Below are 27,264 nucleotides of genomic sequence, written 5' to 3'. Positions count from 1 at the left end.
AAGACTCCTGGACCTATAAAATTCAAATGATTGATTTCTTCCCATAGCAAGACAGAGGTGGTATTTATAGTTGTGCAGGCAGCAGAATAGAGATAGTCTGGGTTCTTTTGGCTTTTCTAGTTGAAAGCTCCAGTTCCAATAGATAGGAAATCCCCTGAATCAATTCTAAAACCAAATAACTGGGAAATTTACCAAGTATTTTTCAGGACTAGAAGTCAAGGGATACAAAAGTAGTTTGAAGGGCAAAGATTAAGGCCTTTTAATAAAACCAACAGTTGAGGATTGTGTCTTAAATGTCTTGAAAAGATGCTCAAGGTGAGACTGAACGTTTTACCGTTTGTCAGTGCATTTCATTATTTTAAATATGTTGTGTTTCACATGTTGCTAGCATGTCACTATTGGGGAAACTGAAAATGTTTATTTTATGGAGTGGGCAGAAAGGCATCTACTATTTACCCTAAGCCTCCAGTGTGAACTAAGGACTGATAAGTTAAATGTGAATGTTGAAATTTCTTTCTCCTGTCAAGGGCAGCTACTCAGAATGGAAATGCGATGGTAATTGGAGGGGTATTCATCAGATTCAATTTCACTAGAAATTTCCTGTGTCAAAATCATCTTTAATAACATACAGCACACAGCAAAATGTACTGAATCATTGTTTTCTTTGAAAAGGGCATTGAATCTGAAGCAGAAAGTGGTTACAACCGTGCAGTTTTAACCAATTAACCACAGAGGAGTTAAATGCAACCCAGTTTTTACCATTTTGAATGGACTTTTTGTTCCCTGTTTGAATAATTCCATTCCAATTCATCGGAATTATATTGTAGTCACTTCCTGTTCTGAGGTTTTTCTGCTTCTTCAGAAGGCATTAGAAATCAAGGGGTTGAATCTTCTCTGTGAAGGTTTCTTTATAATTCATTTCTGTCCTTGCAAACTCCGAAATGTATTTCCCCCACCACCAAATACTGGACATTTCATATACTAGGATTTAATTTAAATGATAATATATAATTTTATATGCTTCTAAAATAAAGTATATAGACTAATCAACTTGACTCCATTGTAAACATTTTTTTTGTAATGAAAATGTAGTCTGATCAGTCTATCTTTTCAGTGTTTTGAATACTTCAAATTAAATTCATTGTGTTTTCAATACATATTTAAAGCATACTAAAATATATTTCTGATATTTTGACTAATTTGACTAGTAGAGAATGTTTTTTTTCTATGTTCTGCTACCTATGATAAAACAGCTATGTAAGGTTAGTGATCAGGTTTTATAAATGAGCTTTTTCTCCTCTCTCCCATATTTACAGAGAAGCCAGGTGTCTAAGATAATACTTGGACTGTTTGTTGATTTTTGTGAACAGGTGTCTCATTAAGGATTTTGAAAAGCGACCTTCGGTCACACATCTCCTTGACCACCCATTTATTAAAGGAGTCCACGGGAAGCTTTTGTTTCTGCAGAAGCAGCTGGCCAAGGTCCTCCAAGACCAGAAGCATCTAAATCCTGTTGTTAAAACCAGGTATGGTCCTCTGCATCTTTCTGCTTCCTCTCTCTGGTTATTTATAAAAAATGGCATGTCATGTGTTTTGATTTACCCATCATTATTACTGGTAATTATCACATCCTTGCATTTCTGAGTTTCATTTACATGACATTAAGTACTCCATGCTCAGTGGATGACAACAGCAAAGCTTGAGAAACAAGCTACCCATTTGTGCTGTTACGGCTAATTTGTCTCAGAGTGGCTGAAATCTCACTCTGCCCTAGTGTTCTAGTTAAAAACCAACACACATATATATTTAATATACATGTAGATTTAACAAAATTCCACCAATAATGAAAACTGGATGAAACCAGCCATGGCTGAGATTGTGCAAGAAATCTTTACTTGGCTGTTGCAGGCTGGAAAGCAGAAGTGTAGGCTATAAAGTGGTTTTGGAAAGATTATGAGTTCAACACTGAAGATTTTTTCTCTAAAGTGCTTTGAGCCCATTTTCTTTAGTTAAAAATTCCTTAGAAGCAATTTAGTATTTTTATATGAGTTTTCCCCCCAGATATTGTCTATGCTATCTAAAGTAACTGTGATTCCCCCCTCCTCTACTTTTATAGGGTAGATTTTTTTTTTTTTAATGTTTATTTTCAAGGGCAGTTCCTTAAGACAGTATTCTGTGGTGGTCTCTAAGAAATAGATGTTTGGTTTCTGTCCAGAGGGTGGCAGAATTTCTCTTTAAAAAAATTAAATGCGAATAAAGCTACTTCCCCAGCTCAGCAATTACTTGGTTTTATAAAACTGGCCAGGATGCAGATAAGCTCTAATCCATTATTATTAAAAGAACATTCAAAGGACTGGAGGTGAAGAAACTAAAATATCACAAGTCACAAGTTCTGGAAATATTCATGTATTCTGCAGAAAACTGTTTACAAATAAAAAAGCATTAGAACTCTGGAAGCTCGAGGCATAGTTTCAAGGTGAATATATCTTGCTGATTTTTTCCCCACCACCACCAAGTTCCCTTTTTGATAGCTCAAAACAAATTTTTTCCTACTCTTTGCCCTTTTCCACTGCAATTTCTATTTCTATGGCTTGCCTACAGGGTAGAGAAATTCTTGTCACTTCGTGCCTTTTGAAGCAGTAAAATTTGTGTTTAAGCCTCAGAGAACTGAAATCTTCTTTTCTTCTTCTGCTTTTGTTCCTATGCCAGTCACCACTCCTCTACCACTCACCTTTACACACACACATGCACACACACAAAACCGCCATGAGAAATGAAGATGAAAATAAAGTACAAACACAGGGAGAAGCAAACCCAGCATTTAAACACTTTACATTGACTCAGGTATCTTCTTGTTTCTTCTGATTTGCTGCAGAGCAATTTCTGAAACTAAGTTGCAAAGTGATTCGGCTTTGTACTTTTGTCTGATTTTGCATGTCCAGATGTGTGTCCTCTTTTTAAAGATTTTTCTCAATTTGCCATAGAAAGCCAGGACTCCAGGCTCTCTCACCTCTCCCTCTAATTTCTCTTTATGTTTGTTAATTCCTTTGATGTCAAAGGCCTCATAGGGTCAAAGACCCTTCTCTCAGGGTCTTTGTAATCTAAAGTTTCACTCAGAAGTGTATGTTTCTTTGAAAAAGTCACTAAAAAAAATACAACCTCACAAATAGGTGTCAAAACTTTAAGCAGGCACTGCTTTAGAAGAAAGTAAAACTAATTCTAAAGGAAACATAATGCATGTAATTGACACATCTTACGACTTATCCTATATTATTACTTCTTCTTAGCAGTGGCAGGGAGCTGGCTACATAGGTATTTGTTAAGTCCATCCAGAAAAATTCTTAGATAATGTTTGATGCTGGTAATTCAATATATTTAAAGTTGTGAGTTTCCATGTTAAGGTGGAAAAAGCAAAGAATAAATGAGATAAGTGCATAGATGAGTGAGGCAAATACCCAATTTACTTTTTTTTCTGCACAGTTTTGGTCACACAGCAGGTGGTACAATGCAGTGGTTTTAAAAAAAACCTGACTCTGCCAGGTTTGAATCCCAGCTCAACCACTTATCAACAAGTTATTAAATATTTCTGTTCCAAAATTTCTTTATCTGTGAAATGGAGATAATTTTGAGAGTTCAATACCTTAAAAAATAGTTAACGTTGATAACAGAGTTAAATAACTCTGATAACGTTGATACTCAGTTGATAACTCAGTCATTGTTAGCAGTAGTTGTAGTTGAATACATTGAGATTTGTTTAATTCAGAGTCCTCCATTTCTTTTTGGCCTTAATCTGTGAAAATTTATCTCTATTTACTTACCAAACAACATCATGAGAATAAACAGTACAGAGATATTAAATGTTACAAATACAAATTTCTGTCTCTTATTTAAAATCTAATTTATTCATTCTAGAGACATTTATATGTGTATATGTGTCAAGTCCTCTGCCAAACAGAGGAACTACAAGGGAAATCAGATATAGTTCCTGATAAAGAGCTAATAGTCCAGTGTGTGAAATAGACAAGAATCAGATGAAAACAGCTCCGCATGAAAAGTACCTGGATAGAAGGTTTCCTGGGGTACTTCCCAGAGTACTTGGGAAAGGAACAACCCTGGAAACTGTTGGGTTGGGAAGGTGATCCTTGAACCATCCTGAAGAACAAACAGAAGACAGTTATTCCACATGGAGGAGAAGGATGAGCAGAGGGCAAAGACACAGAGGCTGAAGAGAGAGCTTAGGGGATTTGGTGAACAATTGGTTGGTGTTGCTGGAACTTGGGGGAAGGGGATGCAAGGCAGGCAGGGGCCAGGGCAAGATGGGCTAAGGAGTCTGGATGTGTTCTTAGGCACTTGGGAGCAGCAGAAGGATTTCAAGCAGGGATGTGCTTGAGGAAGACCATTCTGATTGCAGTGATGGAATGGAGTTGGATAGAGTTGGAACTAGGAGGGTGGATGAGAGCAGATTGTGGCAATTGTAAATAACAGAAGATATTAGTTTGGTGCAAACATAATTGAAATTTTGGACCATGAATTTTAAATCATTATAACTAGGCTCAAACACATCTTTATTAATCAAAACAGGAACCATTACAGTCAACACATTTTTGCCAATGAGAAGTAAGTTTGTTTATTCCTGGAGCATAAAAATCTGCTTTGGGATTTGATGAACTCTTGGAAAGCTATTTTCTGCCTCCTGATGGTTGTGGAAGCATTTTCCCTGCAAAACGTTGTCAAGATGCTTAAAGAAGTGGTAGTCGGTTGGTGAGAGGTCAGGTGAAATGGTGGATTAAGCAAAACTTCGTAGCCCGATTCATTCAACTTTTGAAGCGTGGGTTGTGCAATGTGCGGTCAGATGTTGTTATGCAGAATTGGCCCCTTTCTGGTGACCAATGCCGGCTGCAGGCATTGCAGTTTTCAGTGCATCTCCTTGATTTGCTGAGTATACTTCTCAGATGTAATGGTTTTGTCAGGATCCAGGAAGCTGTAGGGGATCAGGCCAGCAGCAGACCACCAAACAGTGACCATGACATTTTTTTTGGGTACAAGTTTAGCTTTGGGAAGTACTTTGGAGCTTCTTCTCAGTCCTGTCACTAGGCTAGTCATTGTGAAATCCTCTCTCTGTCACATATCACAATCCAATAAAGAAACGGTTTGTTGTTGTTGTGTAGAATAAGTGAAGACGATACTTCAAAGTGATGATTTTTTTGATTCCTGGTCAGCTCATGAGGCATCCACTTGTCAAGCTTTCTCACCTTTCCAATTTGCTTCAAATGTACAATGATCATACAATGGTCAATGTTGAAGTTCTTCAGCAACTTCTCACATAGTTATAAGAGGATTAGCTTTGATGATTGCTCTCAGTTGGTCACTGTGAACTTCCCATGACTGACCACTGCATTCCTCATCTTTAAGGCTCTCGTCTCCTTTGCAAAACTTCTTGACCCACTGCTGCAGTATATGTTCATTAGCAGCTCCTGAGCTAAATGCATTGTTGATGTTGCAAGTTGTCTTTGCTGCTTTACGACCCATTTTGAACTTGAATAAGAAAATCACTTGAATTTGCTTTCTGTCTAACATCATTTCCCCAGTCTAAAATAAATATAGATAGCAAGTAATGTCATTAGCAAAAAAAAAAAAAAGCATAAAGAAGTGTGTTTAAATGATGTATAACCTAACCACATTTCTTTGAGAATGTATTTGAATATAAAATGGCAAACCTCAACAATGCAAAACCGCAATTACTTTTGCACCAACCTTATATTACAATAAGAGTATCATCAGGATTTAGTGGTGAATTGGAGAGAGATTAGGGAAAGAGAGAAGTGTTACAGGGTCTACCCGAATTGGGCTCCTTACCCTGGTTCAGACTGCAATCAAATAGAAAATGCAAGACACTGAGAGACAAAGACCAGTAAAAAGGCTTTGCTTCCTCTTCATATCCTATCAGATGCCCTACACAGTCCATGCTATGCTGTGTACTTACAGATTTACACAAAGGTTCTAGCTTTCTGCCCAAAGAAGCATTCTTCAATAGTCCAGACAGTACTGGGCCCCTCAGCTGCACAGACTTGTTTAGTTTTGAGAGTTAATGTAGAGAAATGAAAACTATAGCCTATAGGGTGGACATGTTTTACTGTTCCTGCAAAGGCAGGGAATGTTCTGTCCACTTTAGTACTTTCCCAAGAGGAGAGAAAAGTTGGTATTTTCAGGGGGCTGTGGAGCAGAAAGCAGCAGAAGGCATAATGGGGAAGAACTTGGATAGGTAAGAGAAGGATCTTCTAAAGAAGGAGACATTGAAAACACAGAGAAGGTAACAGAGGAAGCACAAGAGGGGAGGATCAAGCGCCTCAGAGAAAGATTGACCTTAGAAAACACATCTTGGTTGGGAAAGACACAGAAAGGTTATGTGATACCCAGAAAATGTGAAGGGCAGGGGGAAGAGGAGATGCTATGAGGAAATTTATGGTCTTTAGCTTTCCAAAAAAATAAGCAAAGTGGTCTCAAAGTTGGAAATGGGCTGTGGGCTCCAGGGAAGTGTTAAATCTTTGAAATAGCCAATGTGACAAATATGATAAAGAGTTTATTAAAGATGGATGTAACTATTACTCAATAGCACAGAAAACCCAGGTGGAACTTCATCAAATAGCAATGTATTTTAGTAGAATTAATCAGTGTTTAAGATAATGCATGTAGAACATTCAGAAGACCATTTGACATTAGAACCTCTGTAAAATTGTACCATTAACACTGTCACCTTATCCATCTATCATCTCTAGCAATTCTTAGCCACAAGAGCAGGAGGACACAAAGCAGATACTGTGGTCTTCTTCAGGTTGGAGACTGGCTTGGATAGACATTATGGACGGACATGGGGGCAAAAGAATCTGAGTAGGAGTGTATCCCTGAGGTCTTTTGGGAGTGTGGAAGAAAAGTGAAGCCAGAGTGGTTTATTGACTTTGAACATGTGTCTGAGTCAGGGGACTGGCAGTTACTATGAAGACAAAGAGCAGATGCAGTGAAAGGATGGTGAGAAAAGAGATTGTAGAGCTGAGTTCTCAGGAACCTTTGAGAGATTACTAGGAACTAGTCACAGCACAATTGTGGACAACTCCAGTAGAGGAGAAATAAAAATTTTTAAAGAATCAACAAAGAAGACTCTTGAAATCACAATGTGAAAAGAATTAACAAAGTGATTGGTTCAGTTTGGCCACTCAGTCGTGTCTGACTCTTTGCAACCCCACGGACTGCAGCATGCCAGGCCTCCCCGTCCATCATGAACTCCCTGAGTTTACTCAAACTCATGTCCTTTGAGTTGGTGATACCATCCAACCATCTCATCCTCTGTCATCCCCTCTCTTCTGCCTTCAGTATTTCCCAGCATCAGGGTTTTTTCAAATGAGTCAGTTCTTCCCATCAGGTGGCCAAAGTATTGTAGTTTCAGCTTCAGCATCAGTCCTTCCAATTAATATTCAGGACTGATTTCCTTTAGGACAGACTGGTTGGATTTCCTTGCTGTCCAAGGGACTCTCAAGAGTCTTCTCCAGCAGTTCAAAAAGCAGTTCAAAAGCATCACTTCTTTAGCACTCAGCTTTCTTTATAGTCCAAATCTCACATCCATATAGGACTACTGGAAAAACCATAGCTTTGACTAGACAGACCTTTGTTGGCAAAGTAATGTCTCTGCTTTTTAATAAGTGGTCTAGGTTGGTCATAATTTTTCTTCCAAGGAGCAAGCATCTTTTAACTTCATGGCTGCAGTCACCATCTGCAGTAATTTTGGAGCCCCAAAAAATAAAGTCCCAGCTCTTGTCTCAATGATAAGATAGTGTTGACTTCCAAATTTTTAAAATTAAAATCAAGACAAGAACAATGTATTTAATGCCTGGAATGGGGGCAGGTCTGCAAAAGACTAGTCAAGTGCAGTAGTGAGAAGAGGGGAAAGAGTAGAACAAGGAGTGATTGGTAGAGTATGGGAAAACCAAAGCCTGGTATCAGGAGAAGGAGTAGAGAGAAAGGAAAACGGGGGTCTAGTGCTAGAGAAGATGACACAAGAGTGTCATGTGAACTTTTTAAAAGAGAGAGACTGGTCAGGGAGAACAATGGGTGGAAAGAGGCAGAGGGGAGCAAGGAAGACGCTCCTTTCCCCCATTCCCTCACTGTAAGTGGATAGAAGGTGGGGGAGGGGCGAACAGGAATGTTATAGGGAAATGGTCCATTCCAGCTGTGATGAGGAAATAAGATGAATATTCAGGAGTGAGGTTAGGAATCATGGGGAGCTTATTCACAATAGAGCAGAGTCTGTACTGTATATTGTCAACTGAAAAAAAATGTACAACCTAAAAATTGAGAGTTATGTTTTACTTGGTGGACAAAACTGAGGACTTAAGCCTGGGACACAACATCTCAGGTAACTCTGGGGAACTGCTCCAAAGAGGCAAGGTGGGGATCCAGGATATGTAGAAGTTTTTTTCTTTTTTTTTTTTGCAATGAAGACCAAATGGTCAGAACATCCAAAGATTACAGTTAATTAAAGAAAACCAGATATCTCAAGTTAAGGAATTTAGCACTTCTCTATGTATGGGAAGATACAAGATTGTGGGCTCCCTGGAATCATTCCTTTGATATGCACCTTAGCTATCTGGGGCCAGCATCCTGTGCTTTCCCATTCTGTGTCTCCTCGGGGTGCACCATCCAGGGTGGCTGGAGCAGTTGACTGCTAAATGGTGGGCATCAGGCATCCAGTTTCCATCCTGAATTTCCTCAGAGCTCACCATCAGTGAGGTTGTAATGTGATGGCTTGATGGCTGCAACATTCTTTGTTCACTGATAAGGCAGGCAGTATTTTTCATTCACAGAATAAAAAAAGGGCTTAAGTGGTGAGGCCCCAGGTGCTCTCTTCTGGTCTAAGCATTCTAGCTCTTCTGAATGGTACAGTTTGGGGGGACAGCTAGACCAATTCTTGATGCTGATTAAATGAGTGAAACTATTGGAATTTAAGTTTTTCCAGTAATTTATAATTTTGCTGTAGTATATGTTGAATTCAGGAACAGTAGAGAGGTTATGTATCCAAGGCTGACTCTCTCTTGAAGGAGGTTAAATAACCCTGATATTCCATGAACAACAGTTTACAGCTACATTTTTACTTAAGCTGTCAAGGATTCTGTGAAACAATTTGGCCATTTCCTTTACATCAGCTCCCATTTCTTTGACTTTCAAAAGGGCTTTTTCCCCAACTCACTTCTGGAAATCCCTGAATTCATCAGTGTCATCTGGTGTGCCTGTCACTATCAAAGTTAGAGAAGACATGAATTATTAAAAAACACTTCACAAGGGTTAGTGGGAGAAGAGTAAAAACCACTGTCTGCAGTGGGAGTGGAGGCAGGGAAAGCAATGGTTGGCTGTGCTGTGACCCAACCCTCTCCCACCTCCCAACCTCCCATTGTGGATTCAACTTCTGGCCTCAGGAAAATCGCAAAATCCAGCATGTTGTTCCTTCCCCAGTGGATGGTTTGGGATTAGCTGAAACCACAAATGTTAAACCCTCAAATGCCAAGGGTGTTATTACCAAGTATTACTTGGTAGAGCAATTAAGTTGCTGGTTGTTTCCTGCTCTGTTTAATGGATTTTGATTATACTCTTGCAATTTGCCTATGGCTTTAAAACAATGATTAAAACAATGACCTCAACTTTTCTGATTTCTTTTCAAACAGCAGCAATGACCTTTAAAAACAGATATTTACTTCACCGCTTAACTGCTGAGGTTTTCCCAGTAAGTCTTACTTACTTGCTTCCTCTTTTACCTGTAAACATGTAACGCCCTATATATATATATATATACACATACACACACACACATACACACACACACACATACATATACACTATTGGTTTCTTGGACTCCTATGTAAATCACGAATTTTGAATGATTGCTTCATCAAGTGCTGAAGATGATTGACATATAGGAGGTTAAGGATTTTCCTAAGAGAAAAGAAACAAATCCATACCGTAAAGAAGGCTGAGCGTCAAAGAATTGATGCTTTTGAACTGTGACTCTTGAGACTCCCTTGGACTGCAAGGAGATCAAACAAGTCCATCCTAAAGGAAATCAGTCCTGAATATTCATTGGAAGGACTGATGCTGAAGCTCCAATACTTTTCCACCTGTTGTGAAGAGCCAGCTTTTTAGAAAAGACCCCGATGGTGGGAAAGATTGAAGGCAGGAGGAGAAGGACACAACAGAGGATGAGATGGTTGGATGGCATCACCAACTCAATGGACATGAGTTTGAGCAAGCTTTGGGAAATGGTGAAGGACAGGGAAGCCTGCCATGCTGCAGTCCCTGGGGTTGCAAAGAGTCAGACACAACTGAACGGCATATCTGTCTCTATCTGTCTGTCTATAACTAAGTGATGTTTAATTTTCTGCTGCGTCACTGATTCTTACTGCCTGGAGAAGGTAGCTATATCAAATTCATTTAATATAATTGAAAAGATGCTGATTTATTGGAATTATGGTCAAACTATGTTTAAATGAAAAAATGGGGTGATACTTTAGAGATTTCCACCCAACTAATTCTTATATTTTTTAATCTGTGTATTGTAATGTTTATTTGATAGATATAAGCTTAAATTTCAGATCAAGATAGAACTAATGTACTTAAAGTTATCTAGGTGGTAACTTCATTCATATTTGACTCTCAGTAGGACAGTATGGGGCTTCCCAGATGACTCAGCAGTAAAGAATCCGCCTGCCAAGCAGGACACTTGTGTTTCATCCCTGAGCCAGGAATATCCCCTGGAGAAGGAAATGACAACCCACTCCAGTACTCTTGCCTGGGAAATTTGGTAGACAGAGGACCATGGTGGGCTGTAGTCCAGTTCAGCTCAGTTCAGTTGCTCAGTAACGTCTGACTCTTTGCTATCCTGTGGACTGCAGCACACTGGGCCTCCCTGTCCATCGCCAACTCCTGGAGTTTATTCAAACTCATGTTCATTGAGACGGTGATGCCATCCAGCCATCCCATCCTCTGTCATCCCCTTCTCCTGCCTTCAATCTTTCCTAGCATCAGGGTTTTTTCAAATGAGTCAGTTCTTCCCATCAGGTGGCCAAAGAATTGGAGTTTCAGCTTCAGCATCAGTCCCTCCAATTAATATTCAGGACTGATTTCCTTTAGGATGGACTGGTTGGATCTCCTTGCAGTCCAAGGGACTCTCAAAGTCTTCTCCAGCACCACAATTCAGAAGCATCAATTCTTCGGTGCTCAGCTTTCTTTATGGTCCAACTCTCATATCCATACATGACTACTGGAAAAACCATAGCTTTGACTAGACGGACCTTTGTTGGCAAAGTAATGTCTCTGCTTTTTAGTATGCTGTCTAGGTTGGTCATAGCTTTTCTTCCAAGGAGCAAGTGTCTTTTAATTTCAAGACTGCAGTCACCACCTGCAGTCATTTTGGAGCCCCCAAAATAAAGTCCCTTACTATTTCCACTGTTTCCCCATCTATTTGCCATGAAGTGATGGGACCAGATGCCATGATCTTAGTTTTCTGAATGTTGAGTCTTAAGCCAATTTTTTCACTCTAATCTTTCACTTTCAACAGGAGACTCTGGTTCTTCTTCACTTTCTGCCATAAGGGTCATGTCATCTGCATATCTGAGGTTATTGATATTTCTCTTGGCAATCTTGATTCCAGCTTGTGTTTCATCCAGCCCAGCGTTGCTTATGATGTACTCTGCATATAAATTAAATAAGCAGGGTGACAATACACAGCCTTGATGTATTCCTTTCCCAATATGGAACCAATCTGTTGTTCCATGTCCAGTTCTAACTGTTGCTTCCTCACCTGCATACAGGTTTCTCAAGAGGTAGGTCAGTTGGTCTGGTATTCCCCTCTTTAATAATTTTCCAGAGTTTGTTGTGGTCCTCACAATCAAAGGCTTTGGCATAGTCAATAAAGCAGAAGTAGATGTTTCTCTGGAACTCTCTTGCTTTTTCAATGATCCAGTGGATGTTGGCAATTTGATCTCTGGTTCCTCTGCCTTTTCTAAGTCCAGCTTGAACATCTGGAAGTTCACAGTTCATGTACTGTTGAAGCCTGGCTTGGAGAGTTTTGAGCATTACTTTACTAGCATGTGAGATAAATGCAGTTGTGTAGTAGTTTGAGCATTCTTTAGCATTGCCTTTCTTTGGGATTGGAATGAAAACTGACCTTTCCCAGTCCTGTGACCACTGCTGAGTTTTCGAAATATGCCGGCATATTGAGTGCAACACTGTTACAGCATCATCTTTTAGGATTTGAAATAGCTCAACTGGAATTCCATCACCTCCACCAGCTTTGTTTGTGGTGATGCTTCCTAAGGCCCACTTGACTTTGCATTCCAGGATGTCTGACTCTAGGTTGGTGATCACACCATTGTTTTATCTGGCTCGTGAAGATCTTTTTTGTGTAGTTCTTCTGTGTATTCTTGCCACCTCTTCTTAATATCTTCTTCTTATGTTAGGTCCATACCATTTCTGTCCTTTATTGTTCCCATCTTTGCATGAAATGTTCCCTTGCTATCTCTAATTTTCTTGAAGAGATCTCTAGACTTACCCATTCTATTGTTTTCCTCTATTTCTTTGCACTGATTGCCGAGGAAGGCTTTCTTATCTCTCCTTGCTATTCTTTGTAATTCTGCATTCAATGGGTATATCTTTCCTTTTCTCCTTTGTCTTTTGCTTCTCTTCTATTCACAGCTGTTTGTAAGGCCTCCTCAGACAACCATTTTGCCTTTTTGCATTGCTTTTTCTTAGGGATGGTCTTGATCCCTGCCTCCTGTACAATGTCATGAACCTCTGTCCTTAGTTCTTCAGGCACTCTGTATCAGATCTAATCCCTTGAATCTATTTGTCACTTCCACTGTATAATCATCAGGGATTTGATTTAGGTCATACCTGAATGGTCTAGTGGTTTTCCCTACTTTCTTCAATTTAAGTCTGAATTTGGCAATAAGGAGTTCATGGTGTGTGCTACAGTCAGCTCCCAGTCTTGTTTTTGCTGCCTGTATAGAACTTCTCCATCTTTGGCTGTAAAGAATATAATCAATCTGATTTTGGTATTGACCATCTGTTGATGTCCATGTATGGGAGTCTTCTCTTGTGTTGTTTGAAGAGGGTGTTTGCTGTGACCAGTGCTTTCTTTTGGCAAAACTGTATTAGCCTTTGCCCTGCTTCATTTTCTGTACTCCAAGGCCAAATTTGCCTATTACTCCAGGTGTCTCTTGACTTCCTACTTTTGCATTCTAGTCCCCTATAATGAAAAGGACATCTCTTTTGGGTGTTAGTTCTAGATTGTCGGTCTTCATAGAACCTTTCAACTTCAGCTTCTTCAGCGTTACTGGTCAGGGCATAGACTTGGATTACTGTGATATTGAATGGTTTGCCTTGGAAACAAACAGATCATTCTGTTGTTTTTGAGATTGCATCCGAGTACTGCATCAGACTCTTTTTCTTTTCTTTTTTTTTTTTTTTTACTATAATAGCTACTCCATTTCTTCTAAGGGATTCTTGCCCACAGTAAGTAGTCATCTGAGTTAAATTCACCCATTCCAGTCCATTTTAGTTCGCTGATTCCTAAAATATCAATGTTCACTCTTGCCATCTCCTGTTTCCTGTTGGGTCACAAAAGAGTCAGACACAACTTAGCAACTAAACAACAACAGGATGGAGTTACACCTAGATGTGCTAAGTCACTCAGTTGTTTCCGACTCTTTGTGATCTCATGGGCTATAGCCTGCCAGGTTCCTCTCTCCGTGGGGATTCTCCAGGCAGGAATACTGGAGTGGGTTACCATGCCCTCTAGGTGTACCAAAAAATAATGGTACATTTAGATGGTCTGCCATTATTTTTCTCATGCTAGGTCCATGATTAAATAACTATAGTCAAAAGTTTCTTTCATCCATCCTGTTATCAGGAGATATACTGAAATGGAAATAATGACTTGGAAGAAATATTCAACATCACTGTCTTTGTTGGAGTAATAGTACTCTAGCCCCACTTTGAGTAACATTTTCCTTACTCTATGAGATCCACTGAATGTGATGATAAAGGAAAGGTTTCTCTAAATGTATCCAAATTGTCAGCATGTCCCTGAGCTTTGTATATAGCCACAGACTCTTTGTCTTAGACTCTTGAGGACCACCACCTTTGAGTCCAAGCCTCTCCCTTACTCATTTTCTTCTCCACCCCCAACAGATTTTACTTACTTATCTGGAATCTGATAAGAGGGTTAGTCATTTTTCACTTCTACTGGTTCCTCTCTTGGATGGAGGGTAGGACTCTGATCCTGAATGTGGAGGGGTGGAGGTAGAGGTGGCCTTCCCAGTGGTCCTCCTGTCACAGGACAGCTGTCTAAAAGACAATCAGGCATTTTTCACTGCAAAGTTTAACCTCTAACTAGCATATTCCCTGTCATTATTAGGCTAAAAGATTTTGTTTCCTTCCTACTCTTCAGTTGTAATTTAGAGGCCTTCCTTCTATCACTTTGTTCTTTTACATAGTTGGGGTGGAGGGAAGAATGTATCCTGTCACACCTATGTGAAGCTCTTGCAGCCCTGTTAGACCTACCTACATGGAAGTTACTGCTTCCACAGGCAGAGTTGATGGACAGGAACAGGCTAAGAGTTTAAGTAGTCACTTTTGGACATAATATATGTTATATTATCAATATTGTTCATAGGGCCCACAACTCAAATAAATAAGTCCACAGGTCAGTGATGAGATATTAAAGAGAGTGCACAGAAATGGTTTTAACCTAATACGGATATAGAGATTAAATTATAGTGATGGCAACAGCACTCCAGGGTTTATTCTCTCAGTGTTTGAATCAGCTTCATACTCTCTACAGCTCCTTTCCTCTTCATGAGCTGGACCTAAGGCATTCCAAAAAATCCCTCCATTCTGTGTCCCATTTGTGCCCACCCTTGTTTTAGAGGAGTTCCTAGCCTCCACCTCTGGCTCTGTCTCACTCACTCTTCAGATCCAGTGATTATTTCCTTAGACTTGATGTTTCAGACTTTCGCTCATTCCCACCTTACTTGAGTTGGGGACTCAGATACCAGTATCCTCTTTTCCTGAACCCTGAATCCATAGGTCAACCATACTCACCACTACCTCCCCCACTACCACACGAAACCCAAACTCTGAGAACCAGCCTAAACCAGAGCGTTGAGTCTCATCTTCTCTAAGCTTTAACCCCGAAACTCCATTTATCTGGAAATCCAGGCATGGCAGACAATGCACTTAGGGCTTCATAAAAATGAATAGAAAATCTGGCAAAAAACTGAATTTTGAAAATGTCTTCTAAATCATCAAAACTGTAATTCCTTACCATAACTCTTAGTTTAATAGACTACCTTTTGCTTACTTTAGTGAAGTTGCTTGGTCGTGTTCGACTTTTTGCGATCCCATGGACAGTAGCCTACCAGTCTCCTCCATCCATGGAATTTCCAGGCAAGAATACTGGAGTGGGTTGCCATTTCCTTCTCCAGGGGATCTTCCTGACCCAGGGATTGAACCCAGATCTCCCGCATTGCAGGCAGATGCTTTACCATCTGAGCCAGCAGGGAAGCCCTTTGTTTACTTTATCCACCATTTACTATCTCTCCATCCCTCTAAGCTTTGGAATACTAGATCCAAAGTTGGATACAGTTGGAAATCTGTAATTTTCACATTAAATAAGGAAGCGTTCAACAATTGATAATAGATGCTATTCTCAAGTAAGGCACTAGGTGGAGCATTTGAATTTAAAGGAAATTTTAAGTTGACCAGTTCAGTTCAGTTGCTCTGTTGTGTCCGACTCTTTGTGACCCCATGGACTGCAGCACGCCAGGCTTCCCTGACCATTGCCAACTCCTAGAGTTTACTCAAACTCATGTCCATTGAGTAATGATGCCATCCAACCATCTTACCCTCTGTTGTCTCCTCCTCCCACCTTCAAACTTTCCCAGCATCAGGGTCTTTTCAAATGAGTCAGTTCTATGCTTCAGGTGGCCAAAGGATTGGAGTTTCAGCTTCAGCATCAGTCCTTCCAATGAACACCCAGGACTGATTTCCTTTAGGATTGACTGGTTGGATCTTCTTGCAGTCCAAGGGACTCTCAAGAGTCTTCTCCAACACCACAATTCAAAAGCATCAGTCCTTCTGTGCTCAGCTTTCTTTATAGTCCAACTCTCACATCCATACATGACTACTGGAAAAACCATAGCTTTGACTAGACAGACCTTTGTTGGCAAAGTAATGTCTCTGCAAGTGCTCAGGGCTGGTGCACTGGGAAGACCCAGAGGGATGGGATGGGGAGGGAGGTGGGTAGGGGGATCGGGATGGGGAACACATGTAAATCCATGGCTGATTCATGTCAATATATGGCAAAAACCACTACAATATTGTAAAGTAATTAGCCTCCAACTAATAAAAATAAATGAAAACAACAACAACAACAACAAAGTAATGTCTCTGCTTTTTAATATGCTGTCTAGGTTGGTCATAGCTTTTCTTCCAAGGAGCAAGCGTCTTTTAATTTCATGGCTGCTGTCACCATCTGCAGTCATTTTGGAGCCCCACCCCCAAATAGTCTGTCTCTGTTTCCACTATTTTCCCATCTGTTTGCTGTGAAGTGATGGAGCCAGATGCCATTATCTTAGTTTTCTGAATGTTGAGTTTTAAGCCAACTTTTTCACTCTCATCTTTCATTTTCATCAAGAGGCTCTTTAGTTTTCTTTGTTTTCTTCCATAAGGGTGGTGTCATCTGTTAACCAGTGACAACAAATTATTTAACTCAAGAAAACTGTAAAAACATTAAACCAAATTTATTTTTATTAATTTCAACTAAAAGTGCACAAATATAAAACTGTGTAACACTTTGAATAAATATGTAATCTAGGATAATGTCAATTTTAAAATATAAAAATTGGAGTAAATAATTTTTTCTCTTTATGCTCTCTAAACTTTTCCTGTATCCAAAGCAGGAAAATGAAGCAGGTAGCAGTTTCAAAAGAACACTAGTTGAGGAAGATAGAGATAGGGCTGGCACATGTTTTTTTCCCTGGTTGAGAAAATGAACTGGCCTTTATCAGAATGGAAATACCTTGCATCTACATCAACTTCTAGATTGCTAGTTTCAATTTTGGGAGCAAATAATTCTAGGAAAGTTAATTGCTTATACACATGAGGAAAGATCATACATGCTAATGACAGCAGGTTAAATCTTTTAAAAGTTTTTTGTTGTTTATAAAATATTACTGGAGATTTTATGACAATCAAATTTCATATTTGCAAATAGCATCTGCATAATTCCTGGAGGTTAAATCTGTGAGACAGATAGATTGGCATATAGATTAACTCTATGAGTTCAGAAGATAATAGTTTCAGTCTTTCAATATTGCATTGTACATGTTCATAGTTAAGACTTTGTAGTAGAGTTTATTTGTGATCCTGCAACTGAGGTTTGTCAGTGCTTCCATTTTTAGTTGGTTATAAAAATGCCACACAGTGTGAATATTGACATCCTTGTATGCAGATCAGGCTGACTTCAAGTTCAGGTCAGGAGTTACTGGAAGAAAAAAATTCCTAGGAAATTTGCCATTTCATTCAGCGATATTTTGAATTCTGATTCCCTTAGTCAGCCTGTTACCATGTACCTCTCAGAATACCATGCATTGTGTCCAACATATTTACTTGCATTCAGTACAGGGAGAGAATGGAGAGTCCTTGCTCTGGAACCAGGGCTGACTTTCTTTGTTATTAAATTCCTGACTTTCTTTGTTAAAAGATGCTTTAAATAAACTCTAATGTAACCTATTTCATATGATTGGAAGCTATAAATTTAGGAAGGAGATAAACTAGCTGAATTAATGATGAGAATTTAGTTAGTTTACTAAAAACATGTTACAGTATTTGGTTTTATGATGAACTTTAAGGGATAAAAGTGATTGGGCTTTATGTGAATAGGATTTGTCCAGAAATATGGACCTTCTTGCTTTTTTATTTAGCAAAGTGGCTAGATAGAAGCAGCTCTGAGTTTTTATAAAAAGCTGTTTTCCAAACCAATGATTTTTCTTTCATATCACTAATATGATAGAATAGAGATGAATAAACTGTTCTGTTTAATAACAACTTTTAAATGCTCAGGTTATAAATTTGACTTTATTAAGTAAAATTAAGTTTCATCTACTTTGGAGCTTTATATGAATTAGCAGCAAAATTGGTTCTAGTACTAGAGATGACTAATACCATGCTTAAAATATTCCTTCTTCAAATCTATCAATAATAGGGATCAGGAAATAACTTTTAATTTAATATGCAGGAAGTTTTTAAATGCCTGGGGAGCAACAGCCCTTAGAGAAAATCTCACAATATATGCAAGGGGATGCAGATAAAGATACTGAGTGCTGTTTTGTTTATAATAGTAAAAAGCTGGAATCAGCCTAAATGCTAATCAATATAAGACTGGGTAAAGAAATTGGTATATATTTATATGATATAATATTACCCCATGATTAAAGTGATACTTGGTCACTCACTCTCTTTCTCTCTCTCCCCATTGTTTCTTGTCTCTGTCTCTATGTATGTGTATGTGTGTCTGTCTATTTCTATTACCTTTTATACCCACTATCATCACAGCTCTCTCTCACTCTCTTTTTCTCTAGATGTATATAGAGGGAGGTGAGGCAGATCCTGATGTTGAATGAAAAAAAAAGTAAATTTGCAGAATGAAACCAACAGTATGATATCATTTTTATAATTAAACATAAAAAATCTCTGTGTTATTCATGAATACATATCAGTATATGACCAGTATATGACCCACCAAATAGTGGTCATTCAGGAAAGGGGATGCAGTCAATATGCTAACAAATTTGGAAAACTCAGCAGTTGGCCATAGGACTGGAATAGGTCAGTTTTCATTCCAATCCCAAAGAAAGGCAATGCCAAAGAATGTTCAGACTACCGCACAGTTGCGTTCATCTCACACGCTAGCAAAGTAATGCTCAAAATTCTCCAAGCCAGGCTTCAATAGTACCTGAACTGTGAACTTCCTGATGTTCAAGCTGCGTTTAGAAAAGGCAGAGGAACCAGAGATCAAATTGCCAACATCTGTTGGATCACAGAAAAAGCAGGAGAGTTCCAGAAAAACATCTACTTCTGCTTTATTGACTATGCCAAAGCCTTTGACCATGTGGATCACAACAAACTGTGGAAAATTCTTAGAGATGGGAATACCAGACCACCTGACCTGCCTTCTGAGAAATCTGTATGGAGGTCAAGAAGCAATAGTTAGAACTGGACATGGAACAACAGATTGGTTCCTAATCAGGAAAGGAGTACGACAAGGCTGTATATTGTCACTCTGCTTATTTAACTTCTATGCAGAGTACATCATGAGAAATGCTGGGCTAGATGAAGCACAAGCTGGAATCAAGATTGCCAGGAGAAATATCAATAACCTCAGATATGCAGATGACACGACCCTTATGGCAGAAAGTGAAGAAGAACTAAAGAACCTCTTGATGAAAGTGAAAGACGAGAGTGTAAAAGTTGGCTTAAAACTGAACATTCAGAAAACTAAGATCATGGCATCTGGTCCCATCACTTCATGGCAAATAGATGGGGAAACAGTGGAAATAGTAAGGGACTTTATTTTGGGGGCTCCAAAATGACTGCAGGTGGTGACTGCCGTCTTGAAATTAAAAGACACTTGCTCCTTGGAAGAAAAGCTATGACCAACCTAGACAGCATACTAAAAAGCAGAGACATTACTTTGCCAACAAAGGTCCATCTAGTCAAAGGTATGGTTTTTCCAGTAGTCATGTATGGGTGTAAGAGTTGGACTGTAAAGAAAGCTGAGCACAGAAGAATTGATGCTTTTGAGCTGTGGTGTTGGAGAAGACTCTTGAGAGTCCCTTGGACTGCAAGGAGATCCAACCAGTCCATCCTAAAGGAAATCAGTCCTGAATATTCATTGGAGGGACTGATGCTGAAGCTGAAACTCCAATCCTTTGGCCATCCGAAGCATAGAACTGACTCATTTGAAAAGACCCTGATGCTGGGGAAGATTGAAGGCAGGAGAGAAGGGGACAACAGAGGTTAAGATGGTTAGATGATATCACCGACTCAATGGACATGAGTTTGAATAAACTCCAAGAGTTGGTGATGGACAGGGAAGCCCGGTGTGCTACAGTCTATGGGCAGTGCTCCTCACCGCAGCGGAAGTCTTGAGTGCTGGAGCACCCATTTCCCCTGGAAGTTCTGCAGTGATGAGAGAGGGCTGGGGGCCTGGACTAGGCTTGCTCTTCCTGTCCCTTCTCTGAAGTCTCTGAATGTGTTGTGTGATAAGACAGTGGCTGAATTGTTCTTGTGGCCTAGTTTCTGCTATATTTTTTTACCACCTTAGTACTAATATTCTCTGGATAAACTCTAGGCATGAAAGGATGCACACCAAAAGACCCTATCATGTGGAAGATGCTGAAAAATACTGCCTTGAGGATGACTTGGTCAATATGGAAGTCCTGGATGAGGTACTAAATATTTAATAGGCAATTTTCACCAAGGACATTTGTTTCACATGACTGGTCTGATCTTTCTGTTGTAGTCCATGCTCTCCTAAGGTCACTTGAAACTTTGTTTGTGTAGCCTTGGGGTGAAACTCAAGGATGTTTGGCTGCTGTGACTATGATCCCGTGTTGTTCTGTGTTCATTTACAGTCCCCTAAATGTCCCAAATGATGAAGAGAAAAGGATTTGAAGTTTTCCCATGAAGGCTTTTATATTGCAGGCTTAAAAGATGTTTTTATATCAGCTGAAATTATTTTCTGTTTATAGAATGGTGCAATTTAACCCTTAAATTAAGACAGTTGTTTGTTCTTCATAAAGAAGAGCTTCATTTAGGGAAATAGTGAAGCTAATATAGCTTGAATTCCAAATTTGAAAATTGTGATAATCCCCATTTAAAATATGCATGTTTAATAGAGCTGTTAATTGCATTGGACCTGCTTCTGCTGTTTCTAACTCTGGGGACCCTTAAATGCAATGTATGAATCACTAAAGTGTGATATAAAAGTGTTCAATTCTACATTCCCACCACATAAATTTTAAGTGTAATGCTTTGAGAAATGAAGTTACAATTTATCTGTACTTTATTAATAGGAATGGCCTATTAAATCAAATTCTGAATAGAACATTTGGATGTGGTCAAACAGTTTTTTCATAATAACAAAATTTTTGTCAGATATGTCAGTGTTTTTTAGGAAGTCCTAAATGGGCTGAGTTCTTTTGAATAGCATATTCCTAATTTTTTCTTCTTTCAAGGCAAATATGTGCATTTACGATCATTAGGGTCCTAATCAATAGGATATGATTTAAATGGACTATTTTTATCTTTTGGAGAAAATTATTCTTGTAGGAATACACTTATTGTTATTTTTAGGATCTCTCCCTTGACTGGAAATAATGTTTACTCTCTGTACTATTTATCTTCCTCTTAGGATACAATTATTCATCAGCTGCAGAAGCGTTATGTGGACTTACTTATTTACACATATGTTGGAGATATCTTAATTGCCTTAAACCCCTTCCAGAATCTAAGCATATACTCTCCACAGGTAAGGAATGTTTTATGAGCATGTGGTTCCTTAACAGGAAATTTGAAATCTCAAGGAAAAATGAAAAGGGAGAAAAAGTGAAAATAAAATACCATGGGTGGACATACCCCAAACTGAAAATAATAATGCAACAAAATTCATACATTTTGGGGGTGACTTTTTAAGTTAAGATGTAACGATAACAGCTAACATTCAATTAGTGTTTACTGTATACCGGGCATTGGGTTACCTTGGATATTTCTCATGACCCTGCATTATGGGTACTATTAGTAAGCCTATTTGGCAGATGAGGAGATTTCACATAGTGAAGTTAGTGTCCTTGAACAAGCTATGGAGCCAGTAAGTGAAGAACTGGGATTTTAAGTCAGGCCTGTAGACTCTAGAACCTCTGCTCTACAGCCTCCCTGATGCCACAGTTCCCCTGAAAATTGACAAAGCCTTGGTTTTATGGGCAAAGGGTACTGGGACATTAGAAGAGTTCTTTAAATTAATGTTTTTCAGTTTTCCAGACTGTATCATGGAGTGAAACGTGCCTCAAATCCCCCCCACATATTTGCATCAGCAGATGCTGCTTACCAATGCATGGTTACTTTCAGCAAAGACCAGGTAAGAACTTAACTGTGCTTCCCCACCAAGTCCCACAATAGGATGTTTTCTGTCCTCCTTTGCAGCTCTTGAGTTTTCCTAAGAACTTGCCATTCTAGTTGCTGATACTGACTCAAGGAAATAGGCAATGAAATAGTAGCTCAGTGGGACAGGAGTAGTGATAAACTAGAGGAACAAGAGAATGTAGAAACTCTTTTCAAGAAATGTGAGACATCCTCCTCAAATACACTCATTTTCCCTGGTAAAATATAATAGAGGAAGGTGAAATTTGCTCAGTTGTGTCCAAGTCTTTCCCACCCCATGGACTATAGAGTCCATGGAATTATCTAGGCCAGAATAGTGGAGTAGGTAGCCTTTCCCTTCTCCAGGGGATCTTCCCAACCCAAAGATCGAACCCAGGTCTCCCACATTGCAGGCAGATTCTTTACCAGCTGAGCCACAAGGGAAGCCTAAGATTACTGGAGTGGGTAACTCCAGTAGCCTATCCCTTTTCCGGCAGATCTTCCCGACCCAGACATTGAACTGGGGTCTCCTGCATTGCAGGCATGTTCTTTTCCAACTGAGCTATCAGGGAATCCCTAAAATATAATAAGGTAATTCTAGTATGAGAACATAGAGCTAACACAAAACTGATGACATGGTAATGACTGTAATAAAAACAAGATGGAGAATGACAGAAATTAAGTTCTTTCCTAGGAAGGTTTCAGAAAGTTCATGGTCCAGTCCTTTTGTATGAAATATTGCACACAGGCTGATAATGGTCACGCACCGCATGGTTTGGCTGCTAAGAAATTGTGATGAATTGGGTAAAAACAGCACAAATCTTAAACTCAGTGCTGTTAACAGAAAGCTCACCCACACATTTTAGCTGTCTGGACCTCCAGTTCACAGTGGTGGCATATCCAGCCTTGGCCCTTCCTTTACTTGTCGTATGTGTTTTTCCCCTTGTGTGTTTATTCTGTTTGAAATAGAAACCGTCTAATTTCGTGAGAAATTTTTATGAGAGAGAAGCACAATGTATATATTTCCTGAGACCTGTGAAGTCCAGTTTTGGATTTGTTGAGGAACACTTGAAATTTTAATAGTGCATATTATAAAATGGAATACATGGATTAACTATAGGTTAGAAACTTGACTTCTCCAAATTATTACCTTTCCCAGAGATTTGTGAAATGTCCGCAGAATTCATAGACAGGAGTAAATGAAGGGAGATATATGTGTTTTTCAAGTTACAAAGTTATCCCACTGTGTTATCTTTTTTCTGACACCACTTCTGACACCAAATGTTGTGTCTCTACCAACACTAGCCAATTCTCCAATTCCCTGATGCCAACCAGATGTCTAACAATTCAGTTCCATTCAATTCTGATACTAACTTTCCAGATTTAGCACAGATTTAACAGGTTTGGGGCTCAGTCCACAAGACCACCTGTACTTCAATGCCAGTTGTGAATGGGGTTCCTAGGCTACCCACTCTTCTGCCTGGCTGACTACAAATTTAGGGATTCCCACAATCCCCTTGAGGTTTGATAATTCACTAGAATGACTCACAGAACTCAGAAAAATACTTGTGTTTACTGGCTTTTTATAAAGGGCACAACTCAGAAACAGCCAAATGGAAGAGATGCTTAGGGCAAGATATAGGGGAGAAAATGGTGCAAAGGTTCTATGCACTTTCTAGGCACAGTCCCCTCCCAGGCCTGCAACATATTCACACATATTCTTGTTGTTCAAGAGTTTTTATGACTCAATCAATCTCTAGCCCCTTTCTCCTCCCCAGAAGTTGGAATGGTAAGGCTGAAAGTTCCCTCCCCCTAAATCTTTTTTGGTCTTTTTTGGTGATCACCCCCCATCCTGAAGCTATCTTGGGCTCCACCTTGAACCACTTGGTTAGCAGTTATATTTGCTTGAAAGGGACTTGTTTGTGAATAACAAAGGCTGCTCCACCACTTCTATCATTCAGGACATTCCAAAAGTTTAGGAGCTCAGAGTCAGAAACCAGAGGCAAAGACCCAATATATGTTTTTATTATATCACACCCACTAATCTCCTTTATACATAAAGAGCTCCTAGAAAAAACTGATAGAAAGACCAATAATATTTTAAAAAGAAGGCAAAATATATAGACTGGACACAAAAAAGGAAAATATGAATGACATTAAACTTATGAAAAGATGCCCAATCTCACTCATAATAAAAGTGCAAGTTAAAACTGTACCGAGATACAGTGTTTTGCCTACCAGAATAGCAGAAATCCAACATACCCAGTTGGTGATGCGGCAGGAGAATAGGCATTTTCATACAGTCCTTAGGAAAGCACTTTGGTGTTATCTATCAAACTTATGAATGTATTTACCTTTTGGTCCAACAACCCCATTTCTGGAAATTTATTCTACAAATGAACCTGCATAAATATAATGACCTATGCATAGGGCTGTTCATTGCAGTATTGCTTGTAGTAACATAGGGAAAAACTCAAGTATCCATTCTGACTGGTTAAATAGACTATGGTACATCTGTACAGAGAAGCCACAAACGACTGAAAAGGTTAAAGAAGCTCTCAATGTACTGAAATGGAAAGATTCCTAAGATGTATTGCTCAGTGAAGAGTTAAGGTGAACAGTGGTGGATGTTATATGAAAACCACAGCTGAACACACAGGATGTTTACTGTGCCATGAATTCTTCACCAATGCTTCATTTTCTGTATCAGTGCATTGTCATCAGCGGAGAAAGTGGCTCTGGGAAGACGGAAAGTGCCCACCTGATCGTTCAGCATTTGACCTTCTTGGGAAAGGTAATGATGACCCGCTTTCTGTATTGTGGCTTGAAGTCCCTTCAGAGTCACTGCATATTTCTAAAATGATGGAAATACTGGATTTTATTAGGGGGTACATAGAAACATTCCATCTTTATTATGTTCGCCTCCTGATTGCTAGGCCTTGTAAGATGTCAGCATGTCCTCCTCCTTTCATGTAGTGAAGAAAATAATGCCAGCATGAATTTACTAGATTTTGCAATTAATTTTTCTTGTTCTCAGTATAATACAAACAGTTAGCCATTAAGTAGTCAAAGTGGTTAAACACTAGGAGTAGGATCGGGGGAGTCACTAAGATAATTAAAGGATGGGAAAGTAGAAATCTTTGAGCAAAAGTTGAGGGAAATAGAAATTTTTAGCTTGGTGAAATGGACATTGAAGATATGGCTGTAAAAATAGCCTAGCAACTACTTATAAGCAGTGTATTATGAGACTAAGAGCAAATTTAAGTATTTTTTACAGAGGAGGTTTATTGAATATTATAATGAATAACTGAGAAAAGTGATGGAATCTCTCTATTTGAAATTCTTTCTAAACTCTAGGCATTTTATCTGTCAAGGATTTTAAGAGAAATGTGGCTGGTCATAAAAACTGACCTAACCTAGCCTCATCTGATACTTATGCACCAGGGGAGATGCTTATCTGAGAAAACAGTGCTGGTGTTTGATGCTAATTTCCCAGATGGAGTTTTTCCCAAAAAGATAAATGTGATTTTTGTGGACTGGGAGGGGTGTGTGGCAGCTCTACTGGAGTAATGTTTCTGGAGACTCCACTGGACTGTTCTTTGTTTGGCACAGGCAGATAATCAGACCTTGAGAGAAAAAATTCTGCAAGTCAACTCTCTGGTGGAAGCCTTTGGAAATGCATGCACTGCCATCAATGACAATTCCAGCCGTTTTGGAAAATATCTGGAAATGATGTTTACACCAACTGGAGCTGTGATGGGAGCAAGAATCTCTGAATATCTCCTTGAAAAATCCAGAGTTATAAAACAGGCGGCGTAGGTGCCCTATTTTCTCAGTCTGGTTTTGTGCTGCAGTGTAGACAGGAGGCTTTGGGAATTTTTATGGCTACATTCCATTCTTTGTTCTTAGTATCCCTGCCCCCATCCTACCCTCAGCCTCCCCAAAGGCAAGAAATGACTTAAGGAAAGGATAAATGGTGATTTCTAACCTCAAAGATGTTTACAAGCACAATAGAAAGGGCTGGATGGGATTACTTTGGGATAGGTATGCCCATTCCCTGGAGTTGGTTATACCAGGTAGAATTTAACAATACGCAATTACTTTTATAAATTACTAGTTCCCTTAAAATTGAGCTTGTCTATTAAGAAAAAAACAAAAGCACTGAGAATATGCCACATGTTAATTTTCCCCTAGTTTGAGAGAAGAAAAAGTTACTTTGTTTTAAGAAGAGCAGTATAGCAACTTGCCTGGTGGTCCGGTGGTTAGGATTCTGGCTCTTGCTGCTGAGGGTCAGTCCCTGGTTGGGGAACTGAGATCCCACAAGCTGCATGGTGCAGCAAAAAAAAAAAAAAAAAAAAAAATAGCAGCATAGCAGTAGTGGTCAATAGCATGGACTGCTCTTGGTTCAAGGCTGTCTCTGACATTTACTGTGTGACCTTGGGTATGTCACTGATAGCTTATGGAGAACAATGTCAGATTCATGATCTCCAAAGACGATTTAGCCCTCATAGCTCAGTTGATAAAGAATCTGCCTGCAATGTGGGAGACCTGGGTTTCATCCCTGGGTTGGGGAGATCCCCTGGAGAAGGGAAAGGCTTCCCACTCCAGTATTGTGGCCTGGAGAATTCCAGGGACTTGTACAGTCTATGGGGTCGCAAAGAGTCAGACATGACTGAGCGACTTTCACTTTCAGGGACCAGTCTTGATCATGCAGAGCTTTTGTGTTGCAGAAGTTTTATTACAGTGAAAAAGGACAAAGAAAGCTTCTGACACACATCAGAAGGGGGACAGAGAGTGATCCACTCGCTAGTCTTATCAAGTCCTTATATACTTTTACCAGACCCACTCCCACAACATGCATCTTAAGATAAGATTAGTCAGAAGATTCTTGTTAAGAAGGAGAAACATGTCCTTGAGCAAGATGCATTGTTCTTATATAATTAGTACAGAGCTTAAGGAAAAACATAACTTTGAGCAAGATGATTTGTTTTGTTGTGTAATCATTAGCTCTGGGCTTAAAGA

At 39.3% G+C, this 27,264-nt stretch overlaps 1 protein-coding gene across 1 annotated transcript in view; it reads left to right on the top strand.

Moving 5' to 3' along the window:
* MYO3B (myosin IIIB) overlaps window positions 1-27,264 on the top strand; it is a 416,196-nt gene that overhangs the window by 163,344 nt on the left and 225,588 nt on the right. Inside the window, exons 9-14 of the mRNA XM_061135386.1 lie at window positions 1,371-1,526; window positions 20,456-20,552; window positions 21,518-21,634; window positions 22,136-22,240; window positions 24,953-25,036; window positions 25,855-26,057. Of these exons, the coding sequence (XP_060991369.1) occupies window positions 1,371-1,526; window positions 20,456-20,552; window positions 21,518-21,634; window positions 22,136-22,240; window positions 24,953-25,036; window positions 25,855-26,057 (762 nt within the window). The remainder of the gene's footprint in view (window positions 1-1,370; window positions 1,527-20,455; window positions 20,553-21,517; window positions 21,635-22,135; window positions 22,241-24,952; window positions 25,037-25,854; window positions 26,058-27,264) is intronic.

This window comes from Dama dama, chromosome 33, assembly GCF_033118175.1.
Source record: "Dama dama isolate Ldn47 chromosome 33, ASM3311817v1, whole genome shotgun sequence".
Classification (NCBI taxonomy): Eukaryota; Metazoa; Chordata; class Mammalia; order Artiodactyla; family Cervidae; genus Dama; species Dama dama.
Note: the sequence above shows the minus strand (reverse complement) of the source record. Positions and strands in the feature narration are given on the sequence as shown.